The sequence below is a fragment of the Aulonocara stuartgranti genome, assembly GCF_965226115.1.
Source record: "Aulonocara stuartgranti genome assembly, chromosome: 23".
In the NCBI taxonomy this organism is placed as follows: domain Eukaryota; kingdom Metazoa; phylum Chordata; class Actinopteri; order Cichliformes; family Cichlidae; genus Aulonocara; species Aulonocara stuartgranti.
Window position 1 is genome coordinate 27,826,506 of NC_138958.1, and position 12,584 is coordinate 27,839,089.

General features: G+C 41.5%; 1 protein-coding gene across 2 annotated transcripts in view; it reads left to right on the top strand.

Annotated features, from left to right (window-relative positions):
* LOC309700313 (activin receptor type-2A) overlaps nucleotides 1-12,584 on the top strand; it is a 76,905-nt gene that overhangs the window by 42,604 nt on the left and 21,717 nt on the right. For both annotated transcript variants that reach the window (XM_082523829.1, XM_082523830.1), the window contains exon 4: nucleotides 4,086-4,240. In XM_082523829.1, coding sequence (XP_082379955.1) covers nucleotides 4,086-4,240 — 155 coding nt within the window. The remainder of the gene's footprint in view (nucleotides 1-4,085; nucleotides 4,241-12,584) is intronic.

Sequence of the window (12,584 nt, forward strand, 5' to 3'; positions counted from 1 at the left end):
TGCTACGATTTGTCGCCATAATCGACGAAACGGATAATAAAAATTTGTTGATGCAGAATGTTTATTGACAACACGTCGTATTCTAAAACCACATAAGTGTGTTTTATAACCAAAATAAAATTCAAACAGCCCTCCTCCCCACCTCTGCTGCTGCACTTATATTTCCATCAGGTATGCGAAAGCACAGGCCGAACTACCTGCAGCATGTGTCAAAAAGTGTCCTCAGACGTCACCAAGCCCCAGGCAGCCAACCCACTCATTTTTATTTCACAGGAAAAAATCTTTCTTTCTTCTTCATGTTTGTTTTTTTTTTTAACTTCCATTGGGTTCTCCGCCTACTGATACCAGCCTGACCCTCACCTTTAAGGCCAGCAGCCTTGTGAGTAATGAAGCTCATCCTTTGGGGTCAAGGCCGGGTCACAACTAAATCCAAATAATCTATTAGTAGAGAAGCTAGCAGACAAAACGGCTACCGATGGAAATCAGAACAGAAATTTGTACGTTTTCCTGTTATTCTTGGCCATTTTGTCAACAAACATGTTTAACGTGAGTAGATTCAACCCTGCTTCAATAATAAAATGAATAGAAATGATTTCAGACCTCAGACATCTTTTAAACGCAAGAGAAATCTTTAATTTAGGACTGGCAGGAAATTAATCAAACTTTATTTGTATAGCGTTTTTCATGCAGGTTAGTAAAGTTCACAGTCCTTCACTGTAAAGCAGGAAATTAGACAAAACTGGGGGTTATGTGCTATTATGGGTAATTTAATATAAGTTAAAGAGACAAGCGATCAAAGGAATAAATTAATCAATTAGGAGTACAGTATTTATAAGTATATAAATAAAATGAATGAAAAAGATGTACTTATCCCTGAATTTAGTATAACAGGAGGTTAAAGCACATTCAGGGTACCGGTGATTAATGCTTCACCAACCAGTGGTGTCCTTGCGCTCATCAGTTTGCAGCTGAAGTGTCTGGCAGGCCCGTCTGTCTCACCCTTTAAATCTGACTTTGTGAAACCTGCAGACTTCCTGTAGAGGAACAACTTTCCACAACGTCCCGACAAACACCCTCAGGGTCCCACAATGCAGCTGGTGCAGTCCTGTCGGCACCTACCCCCTCCCTCACGCCTTTCTTCACTTCCCTGCTCTCAGAGGGCGGCAGCGGCGGGTCGGCGTCCGAGCGTCGGCGTTTTGACAGCGCTGCCGAATCAGACGGCCGCTTTGTGACGGGAGGACAGGCTGAGCGAGCAGGCGTCACCCTGCGCCTCCTGCAGGGGTCGGGCACAGTTCAGAGCTGTTATTTTTGGCAGGCGGATTACGTTATGTCACGAGATGGATTTGCTAATCCTGCTGTGCGTGTGTGTGTTTGTGTGCGCTTATGTGCGCTGATATGATCTCTAAGCACGGTGGCTGTAAGCAGGGTTAGAGCTGCATTTAGAGATGGAGGCCCAGCGTGAGGCCAGCTAGGAAGGCTGTGTACTCTTGTCTTTGTTTGGCTGATCCTGGAGCAGTTTCTTCTGAGAGTTTCAGTCACTGTGGGCTCGTTTCTCTCTGCAATATAAAGTTCTGCACTCTTGTGGAAAGAGAAAAACCAGAGCTTCAAGAGGAAAGAAGTCAGAAATGTCTTTTGTGAAGTATAGCACAATTTAAAAATACTGAAATATAAAATATAATACAGAAACCGATGATACCAGTGTAGGAGAGGAAAAACCTTCACATGTTAAATCATTAAATGTTTAGAACCTCTATAAATCAGGCATTCTTCATGCCGCTCTGCAAATTGACTTCATGGAGATATTTTCTGTGTATGATCAGGAAGACTGCCCCACACTCCTTTCTGTGGCCGTTACCACATTTGTAACCAAGAGGATGTTGGCCGTGTTTTTGTTGTTGTGGCTGGTTTAGGATCCAACAAGCTTGACGTGACTCTGTGCTTTGTGATAGGCGCTTCAATGGAAGGGAGGTCTATCTGAATTGGAGGATCTGATATTATCACCAACCAGAATAAACGTAATCTTAGATTAAATAAATCATTATGACGATCTCCTGAAGTTCAAACTGAGCATCAGAATGGGGAAGGATGATTTAAGTGACTGTGCTGTAATGTGGGATATTTTCATGGAACTCTTTGGACCCCTTAGTACCAACAGAGCATCATTTAAACACCACAAACCTACCTGAGTGTTGTTCCTGACCATGTCTATCCCTTTATGTCTACCATCTTCTGATGGGTAATACACCATGTCACAAAGCTCAGATCATCTCAAACTGGTTTCTTGAACATGACATTGAGTTCACTGTACTCCCAACGGCCTCCACAGTCACCAGATCTCAATCCAGTTAGAGCACATTTAAGATGTGGTGGAACAGCAGATTCTTATCGTCCATGTGCAGTCAACAAATCTGCAGCAACTGTGTCATGCTGTCACATCAAAATCTCTAAACATTGTTTCCAGCTTCTTGTTAAGTATGTACCATGAAGAATTGAAACAGCATTGAAGGCAAAATTGGGTCAACCTGCAATAAAAAGCCTCAGGTGAAAGTATAATTGTCATTTTTTATTAGGTGGGAGGCAGGCAACATGATGGGGTCTTTAACATCTCATATGATGCTTTTCAAGCACTGTGAATAGAAGTTAGATGTTATTATCATGAATAAAAAAGGATGCAATGCTTTCATGAGGTGTTTTGGGTGCTTAAATGCTAGAAATGGGTCATTAAAACTTCACTGGTAGGTGGTTGCTAAGCAACATGATGATTTTATAATATCTGGTATAGATAAGAACCTTCGGGGGCCTGAGATGTACACGTGTGGCAAGTTTGGTTGCTCAATCCCTGATGGTGTATGAGTTGTGAGAGATTCGGTGTTCTTGCATGTCCACCCTTTGAGGCATATCGAGAACTATCAGTTCCAACAGGTTGCAAATAAGTTGAGCAATTCTGTATTATTTTAACGCTCGGGCACGGTTTATCTTACTGCCAGGAACCTGATGAAGGCCACAAGTCGAGACACGTCAGCGAATCAGTGAAGTTGTTCTTTACACACAAAGTGCTGCTGGTGTTTTAACATATTCAGATCTGTCGTGCTCTCCCTGCACTTTGAAAGTAGGTGAGGTTGTGGCAGAAAGCACCACTTTGTCTCTCCTTCAAGTACTCCACTTGTAGACGGAGCCTGTCGTATACAGCGTTAACAGAAACTCACTGATTTTGGAGTTGTACAGGGCACCGCACACCTTAAATTCATCGCACGTTCAATTCAACAATGACAGAACCCTCAGTTTTGCCCTGTTGTCATTTATCTGTTATTTATTTTTTATTTATTCACGATTTTACTGTCCAATTTAAACAACTTAGCAATAGCCAATTTACCAACTCCTATATTCTTTCTATTTATTTCATATGCTGCCTTGAGAGTTTGGTTGAACAAAAATGCACCGTGGCGATCTATTATCATGGCTCCTCACTTCAGCTGAAGTTTGTTTGTCTAGTCGTGCACATTGGTCATTTTTGTAGAACTATTAAAAGAGACGTGTTGAGCAATGAAGTCTTTCTAATATTTCTGCCTCTGTTACACACTGAAGCCTAATTTAGTTGGCTTTTCCTTATGGGACCCTTGGGTCACGCGTAGTTTAAATCCCACTGGGCATTTTGAACATCTAATGCTTGTTTTTACAGCTTGAAATATTAAAAACAAAACCCCAAAAGGTACTAATCCAGCGAAAGAAAGCATGTCCTTTGCATTCCACCTGGACATTTGTGCTTCAGAAGGTTGAGTGTCGATATTTCACAGCTTTCATTACATATGCAGTATAAAAGGTGGACATAATCACCATGATTTCAGACACTGTTTCAATCACAAAGCTTTAAGATGAGCATTTTCATTGTTACCATCTTGGTGTTGAACATACCAGATAATCCTCCTTTCTAATTCTAATTATGACTATGATTTGTAAAAGTTACCTATATCATTTATTCGCTATGACCTGAAAATGGTGATCGAGTCCATGAGCTCATGAACAATGTGGTTACAAAGCGAGGGAGCTCAGACTGACTTATATAATGTCTGTTTCTCCTCTCACAGCCACCTCCAACCCGTTCTCCCAGAAGCCCCAGCTCTTCAGCACCCTGCTTTACTCACTGGTTCCCATCATAGGCCTGGCCGCGGTCGTCCTCTTCTCCTTCTGGATGTGGAGGCACCACAAACTGGCGTACCCAGCTGCCCTCGTCCCCACACATGTAAGTCCCACCAGAGTCCAGCCCATCACTGCTTTAATCCTGGTTTGTCTCTCTGTCTTCACGTTTGCTCGTCGCTGTCGTCTGATTTCAGAGGTCACCTGTCAGTCACACAGCGTGGCGAGGCTGCGGTGTCCTCTTTCTTCAAAGTTGCTTGCTGATGCAGTTAGTTTCTCTTTCTGTCTGTTCAGCCTCGGTGACCATCAGGTCTGACTTCCATCTGTTAATTGCAAACAAAGGGGAAATGTAAAACCAGTCAGTTCCTGCATGTCAGAGGATTCGTCCTCTGATACCTGAAAGTTCGGTTAAATTTATTACAAGAGACGTCCGTATGTGGTCTGAGGTTAATATTTATTTCTGACATGACTTCATCAGTTGCTCGCTTTTAAAAAGGTTGTGCATTATTTGAAGTTTGCAGTCAGGTGCAGTGTGCACACTGCCTTCTCTGTTTAACCAACCTTCAGCTTCACCACTGTTCCACTTCCATCAGTGGGCTTCAACAGCCTTGGCCTCTCCTGCCCTGCGCAGCCGAGGGACGGAGCGATGGTCAGCCAGAGCTGACACGCTGTGCTGAGAGTTTACGTCTGGATAATTGCTTTTACAATTTCTTATTTCAGTCCTGTTTAGAAGGATGAAAGGAGCCCTGGTTCTGTCTTTTTCTTTTTCCTGCGGGTCTCTTTTCAGAGCAAACTCATCTCAGACTCGCTTTTAATTCACCACATTGAGGAGTCAGGAGATGAGCCGAACTGTATTGTTGAGAGTGTGTCAGACAGGCTTTTAATCACACACAAGTGCGATTAGTCTGATCAAAAAATACCTGTGCCCTTTTTTTGGGGGGTTATTTACAATTAGCCCTGTTCCATATCAGATTATCCCTAGTGAAATTGTCACACTGCAATGTCATTGCTATAGCAATGGTTTACGTTACTTAGTGGACAAAACAATGAAATAAGCCCGGGCATGTCTGAGGAAGAGACTGTGTCACCTTGCGAAGTTTATTTAATACCTGGAAACAGAGATACTTCGACAAACTCGATCAACACACATTACTGTGCAAAATATGCACAAAAACGAAAACAAAACTATTTTTCATTCAGTTCAATTTTATTAATGTAGCGCTAAATGACAACAGCAGTCACCTCAGGGTTCTTTACATTGTAAGGTAAAGACCTTAAATAATATGTTTCACCACTTGAGTCTATAAAAGACATCATCAAGTACACGGTTGGTGATGTGTGAAACAAGTGATGTGTAAACAAGTAAATCCACCAAGCAAGTGACAGGAAGTGGAAAATGGGTGGGTGTAAGGTACAGATGCAGTTATCTGATGGAAAGGCATGGCTTTAAACAACTCCACTTAGCCAACTGATGTGTCCATGTCCACGCCAGCAATAAGTATCAATAGAAGGCGGGGCGTCCTTAAAAATTAACGGGCTAAAATTTACATTTAAATTTAATCACATTAAATGTTAAACACTTAGTTAGGCTAATGGTAGCTGTGCTAGTTGCTAGCGTTAGCGTTTTCTACATCAAAATAAAATAAAACACTAAAATATTTGTTAGTCTGAGAGCTATAAATGAGGGGAAAAGCTGTTACTGTTATTGTGGATTTTAAAGGCAGTTGAGCCACTACCTCTTGTTATTTGTTTAACTTCATTTAAGTGTCTTTTTATACCACATTTGCTTTTATTTTGGTTTTCGCATTTTCTTTTGCTAAGTACCGCTAAGTGTACTGACACAATTTCCCGCACAGTGATTACTCTGTTAAGCTATACGTGGCCGAAGGACAAAGAGCTGGTGACTTGCGGTCACTTTGAAAGGAGCCCGTGTGCATGGGCGCCCTGGTCATTTTCTTTTGTTACTGTCTCATTTAGCAATTAATGAACTGCTGAGTGCTGACCCTCAGACACCCTCAGACCATCAGTTATTAATGCGAGCAATTCTGCAGAGTGTGAGGGCGGCGGAGGCACAGTTACCATGGATTACTTTGGTGCTGAAGGAATATGAGCAATTAATAACAACAATAACTAACACGGGTGACAAGCTTACGGCCACATAGCGCTCAGCGAGTCTATGATGCTAGCAGATCATACATGTGTGACAGTTTTTGGGCGCTTCCCTTTGGAATTCTTTCCTGAAATGCTTTAAAACCACACAAAGGATGAAAGTAGAGGGAAATATTTATCATGCTGAGCATGAAATGAAATCACACCCAACACCATCTCCAGTAAGAGCCACAAAAAGATATTTTTAAACAAGATGTCTCCAAATCCGACTCATCTAATCCGCTTCGGGTTTTCTTACAGGCTCCCATGGTTCAGTTTTTGGTTTATTTTTTTATTTTTTATCACTTTATTGTCATTCAGAATGTAAACTAATTAGTGGACATGAGAACAAAATTTCGGTGCATTTATTAACCATTCGGACTGTACAATATAAATTAATCTAAAGGTATAAATCTAGCAGTGTTAACAGTAAGGAAAACTGCACAAGATCTTAGGAAATATATTTCACAGCACTAATAGCAGAATAAAAACCAGTCTACATTCACTATTTCAGGCCTGCAACTGCACTGCCCTAAATAAACAGTCATGATGTTAGTTGTATAGTCACTGATATGAATGATGAGCAGAGATTTCAGAGGGTTGCAGGAAGTATACCAGGAGTTTTTCCTGAGGATACGTCAGCTTAGCTGATTATATGTGATCCATGTGTCTTCAGACGTCGTCTCGCTGTTTCCTCCTCCGCTGATATCTGCTTCGGTTTGATGGATGTTTGTTTAATGTTGGCGCCAACCCGGAACAAGTCGGCGAGTGGTGCTTTGGTGTGCATGTGGCTGTTCTGGGGCGTGTTTGACAGTCACACATGGATCAATGTTGCTGATACAGGTAGTCGCTCCCAGAGGAACAAACAAAGAGACGCAGGCGATTATCTACAAATAAATTCAGAATTTTTTGGTGTACTGGTTACCCCTGCATGCCTCTAGCTAGCTTCAAATGTCACCATTTAATGTACGCCCTAATGAAATACTAAGACGGTAAATGGATACCTTTTCTTAGTCACCACGCTCATCGTGTTTCCTGATTTAACGCTGTCATAAACCTTTCAGACACCCCACAAATTCTCGCTGTTTTAGGACTGAGAATAAAACCATTTCACCAAATTCCTGATTAATTTAGTTTCTGTGATTCGGAGGCTGTTTCAACCCGACAGCAGCAGCGATGTTCTCGGCTGCTCAGCAGCAGGGGAAAAAGAAAACCCATGCACAGCTTCCACAGTATGGAAGAGAGGAGTCAGGGGCCTCTGCATTATTGATGAGGCTTTATATAGGCAAACAAAACTAAGCAGAGAGAGACGCTCGCAGCTCTGCCTCCGAGGGTGGTGGTGGTGGTGTTGGCGGTGGGTGGGAGAATGGGGAGTGTGGGGGTGGGAGTGAAGAGAGACATGCAGTTCTCTTAACTTGGCTATTGTATCTGCACGGTGCTAAAGCACGGCAGGAAGAGGATAAAAAAGACAGCAACACAATGCAATCTGGATACCAATGGTGATGGAAAAACAACACCGCTAAGAAGCTTATGAAGCATCTTACCTGGGAGCAGATAAATGAATAAATAAACAACAGAAAACAAAACAAGATCAGCACTGGGGGGAAAAGAGTGGATCAGATAACAAAAGATGATACAGAGGGGATTAGAAAAATGCAGCACCTATAAGATTTGTAAAATCAGAGGGGAGTGAAATGAAATAAAATAGCCAGGGTGGAACAAATGGAGTCATGCTGCATGTGTGTAACCCTCTGTGTGCGTGCAGGAGTGCATTATTGCATGAATGAGTAGGTGTGCAAGGACAGGAGAGGGGAAGCAAAAGGAGGTCACTCAACTCACAAGGAATGTATTTAAAAGTCAGCTAATATGCATTTCTGGAAGAGGGCGATGAGGTAAACTCCACTCGCCCGCTGCGTGAAGGTGGGTAAAACAAACGGGAGGTGCGCTTGCGGTTCCCCTCTGCAGCCACTTTTGTGTCCGTTGCTTATTTTGCAATTGATTAAACCTGTTTTTTCAATTTAGGAGATGGAGAGGAGAGAGGTGGGTGCAGTGGGGAGAGGAGATATGGAGGGATTTATTTCTGCTGCCTTTTTTCTTTTTCGTATGTGTGTGGTGCTGTTGATGTTTTTCAGTTACACCACGGGCGCCGCTTTAAAAAAATAAAAGCAGAGGTGACTCCGACAATCACTCAAACAGCCTGCAAAGTCATCAAGGACGGCTGCTAGCAATTCAGTTGTTGAAGGGGACAAAAAAACACCACAGACACCCTCTGTTACAACAGAGGTTACTCATTTAGGACGTGCAACACCTGCTCGATGAAGTGAGGCATTTAAAGGTGTCCTGTCTGCTTGTTAAGTGACGACATATCAACCCTGTTTCCGGGTCCACCTGTCTTCTGTGTTTGACGATGAGCCTCTTGTCTTTTAACCTGCTTTCCCTTTTAATTGTAACGAGTCCCACAAAACTGTTGAGGGATCGGTTTCAGAAAAGAATCGCTCACATGGCCCCAACTTTGCCGCTACATAGTATCTTTATTTTTCTCGACATATATTTGCGCCTCTCTGAAATTAAGATCATCCCTGCTATACTGTGTTTACAGTAGCTAACCATAGCTCTGTAGATAGCCACCAGGTAGTAGCTAGTCGTTAGCTAGCCCACTTTCACTAACCCTCCAAACGTCGCTGATATTTCATCTTCTCTTTTATATCCAAAGTTATAGCAGTGCTGTATGTCAGACCATGGTATACCTGCTAATTAAGCGTTATAAATGCTCTTTTTCATAGATTCTTGGACTCCAGAGCAGCCACCCTGGTTATTTTATTGGAGCTCAAAGAATTTGAGTAGTTTCTGCCTCTAAAGGTAGCAAAAATCTGTTGTCTCCTCCGTCTTTAAGCCATCTTTCTTCTAATTGGCTGCCCCTCACAAATAGCTGGTGGGTGGAGCCTAATTTCCTATATCCGAGATGTCACACAGAGCTAAAAGTTGAAAAACTAACTAAACGTTTGCATTTTGAGCAGTCTGAAGCCTGAACTTCATTATTTTAAATTTTGGTCATGCTTAATATAAGAATTTGCCTTTGTAAATGGCAGAGAACTCTTCATCTAACTCTGGAAAGCAAACTTAAAAAGTATGCCAGAAAATTTCCAGTATTGTATTATCTATGCAAAAGTGGTCCACGGGCGAATGAAAAATTGTCAACATCTTCCTCCAATTCGCAGTTAAAACACTTTGTCAGATTAAATTAGAATAATTTGTTTGGATTTTTTTGAAGGAGACATCCATCAAGTGAAAACTTCTGCCACCTCATTTCATATCAGCTCTCAGCCACTCTGGGGAAAATGTAAAAATCAGCAGATGTTTTATTCTTGGTCATGCTCGCATCGACACCCGAGCATAATGCGCTCTTCTTGGTCATTTATTATTAATGTGACAGCAACAAATTGGCCACACCTGTTGCCAGTTGGATTTCAGAGTGTCCTGTGTGTTTGGGAAGTCGTTCTAGTTATTAATCATACCTGTTCGGAGCATTTTCCTCGCTCCCTAACAGCATCCGTGTGCCAGCTACACTGCTTCATCTTGTAAAATGTCAGAGCTCTGCATCACACTGCGCACATTTAATCTGAATCTCTAATTAAAATGAGTAGCAATGCGATTATGTCATAAACAGGCAGCTGCAGTCTGAACAGACAGCCAGAGAGACAAAGACGTATATGTCTTATTAATATCCTCTTGAGTGTTTAAAACCCCTGAATCTGGACCTGAAAATGCTAACAGATCATTAACTGAAGCACTGATTTGTGAAATGAGGACAACAATAAAAAGAATTGCAGAGTCAGGAAGTGTTTTTGGAACAAACGCCCACTCGTGAACTACATATCTTTAAGGGCTTTTTTTCTCTTTGCATACACACCACCAACAGAAATGTTAACGGCCCATTTGTGCACACTACATCGGTCACTTCGACCACAAGCAGTGATGTCACCACTGCTGAGGGCATGAGGACTCGCTGCAGTAATCTCCTGATAGGTGTCACCACACAGACAAAAACCTCCAGGTTTCTTCTTGTTCAAAGGGAGTTTCTCCTTTCCACTTGGGGACAGCACCTTGAAGTTAATCTTATAAATATAAATGAAATGGAAATTAATTCCACTTATGATTTGTGCCACATTTACCAACATGCATTTGGCTAATATTTTCTCTAGCCCTTGTAAACCCTAGATTTCATACACATGTCAACTATTAAATGGATTCTTTGTCAGTAGGGCTGTGGAATTAATAACATTTGCATACAATTATGGCTTTATTGAGATGAAATATTTTTTTCTGCATGCTTTTAGTTTTTTGCAGTAGTGCTATCCTTATGTCTTTTCTCAAAAATGTCATATTCACTTAAAAGTGGTGGAGAGGTTTCAGTCAGCTCGACTCAAGATAACAGGAACTGTTCAGATTTTAACAGTAAAGCCACTTACGCTGGAAATACTTCTTCATCAGTATTTCCAGCTGATCAGACATCTTTTTTTTTTGTTATTCTCTTTTTATTAAACAACCTATATAAACACAAATAATCCAAAATAAACATATAATCAAGAACAGACGTAAATAATAAAAAAATAAATAAATAAAAATAAGAAAAACAGACGGGTGTACCCTCTAGTGTGTATGTACTCGCACACACATATTCACTCACACACCCATATTCTTAAGCATACATACACATACCTACTTACATATGTGTTCACTTGTAGTCTCATACATACTAACATATACATATAAACACATAACGATTCAGAAATGTGGCATATATAGTTACAGAGATTCAAACAAGATCGGGTCTCCTTAACCGGATGTAGTGTTTCCATATATAATTCCAATCTCTGTACATAGCCAAAGATCGAAAGGTACTCCCCCAAAACAGAAAAAAAAAGAGAAAAAAGAAAAGAAGAAAAAAAACAAAACAAAAAAAACCCCCCAAAAAAAACATTATACAACGAAAACATATAATCATGTTGACTTCCAAAAACATAATCGCTATATTAGCTATATTTGGTGAGGGAAAAACTCTTCTGTCCACTTGTGGAAGAGTGCCCTCTCCGGCACACAGGCCGAAAGCCCAGTGGTCTGTAGGGTCCAACTTATTGCGCAAATAAATGACCCGACTTTAATGTAATTTTATATGCCCTCTTTATAAGATTAACTAATTATATAACAAAACAAGTAAATCGAAATAAAATTCATATTCTCAGTTCATCTTAGGTCTCAATATTCTTGAGTTTACCTCTAGTATAGTGCTCCGTCACACACTTGCTGTTTATCCACTGTCATCTTGGTGCCTAAATATCTGAAGGCGTTCCTTGAAACCCAGCTTTGGAGTCGAGTTTCCACCTTTCTTCTTCGTACTTGTTTGCCAAGTGTGCTGTTTTATTTGATCCAAGAATGAGTCTCTGTCTTTCACAACTTCTACCGATAATCCCCTCTTCACCATATCGGTAGTCGCTTCGTGCGCCGTGTTGTATGTCACAATTCCCTCTCTGTAGAACACCCTTAGCTTGGCCGGGAAAGGCGTCTGGAAGCGAATATTGTTCTCTTTAAGCACCTTCTTCGCTGTCGCATATTCCTTTCTTCTTCTTTGTATCTCCGGGGCATAGTCATTGTCCACATATATCCTAGAATCCATAAAGTTGAAGCCCTTAGCCTGCCAGGCCTTCTTAATAATGTCTTCTTTGTTACGATAACTTGCGAGTTTAACTACAATTGAGCGTGGAGGGGCTCCTTCCGGGGGTTTTTTGCCACCGGCTCGATGTGCTCTTTCAATTCCCAACACCGTGGGGCGGGAGAGACTCATTGTCTTTTCAAATAGAACCTCTACAAAATTGACAACAGATGGAAATTTGTCCTCTTCCCCTTCCCTCACGCCATATATTCTAAGATTCTTGCGACGTGACCGTCCCTCTAATTCCAGTAGCTTAGATTCGCATCGCAACTGAAAATTTGCCATTTCAATTAGCAGCTCCTCCGAGGCCTGGATTCGAGTCTCCATTACGTCTATGCGTCCCTCTGCTTCGTCGAGTCTTATACCAATGCCGACGACCTTCTCCCTTATAGCATTAAACTGATCATTTGTGTCTTTTCTAAAAGCACGTAATTCTTTTAATATCATGTCCATCGTAGCTGGGTGGTCCTTCGCTGTGGCGTTAGCATCGGGTTGCTGGTCTTCTTCCATATTGCTGCTAGCTTGCGACGAAGCATCTTCTTCCGCTTCAGTACGTTCTCCTACATCCTTTTTCTTGGATTTTCTGGGCATT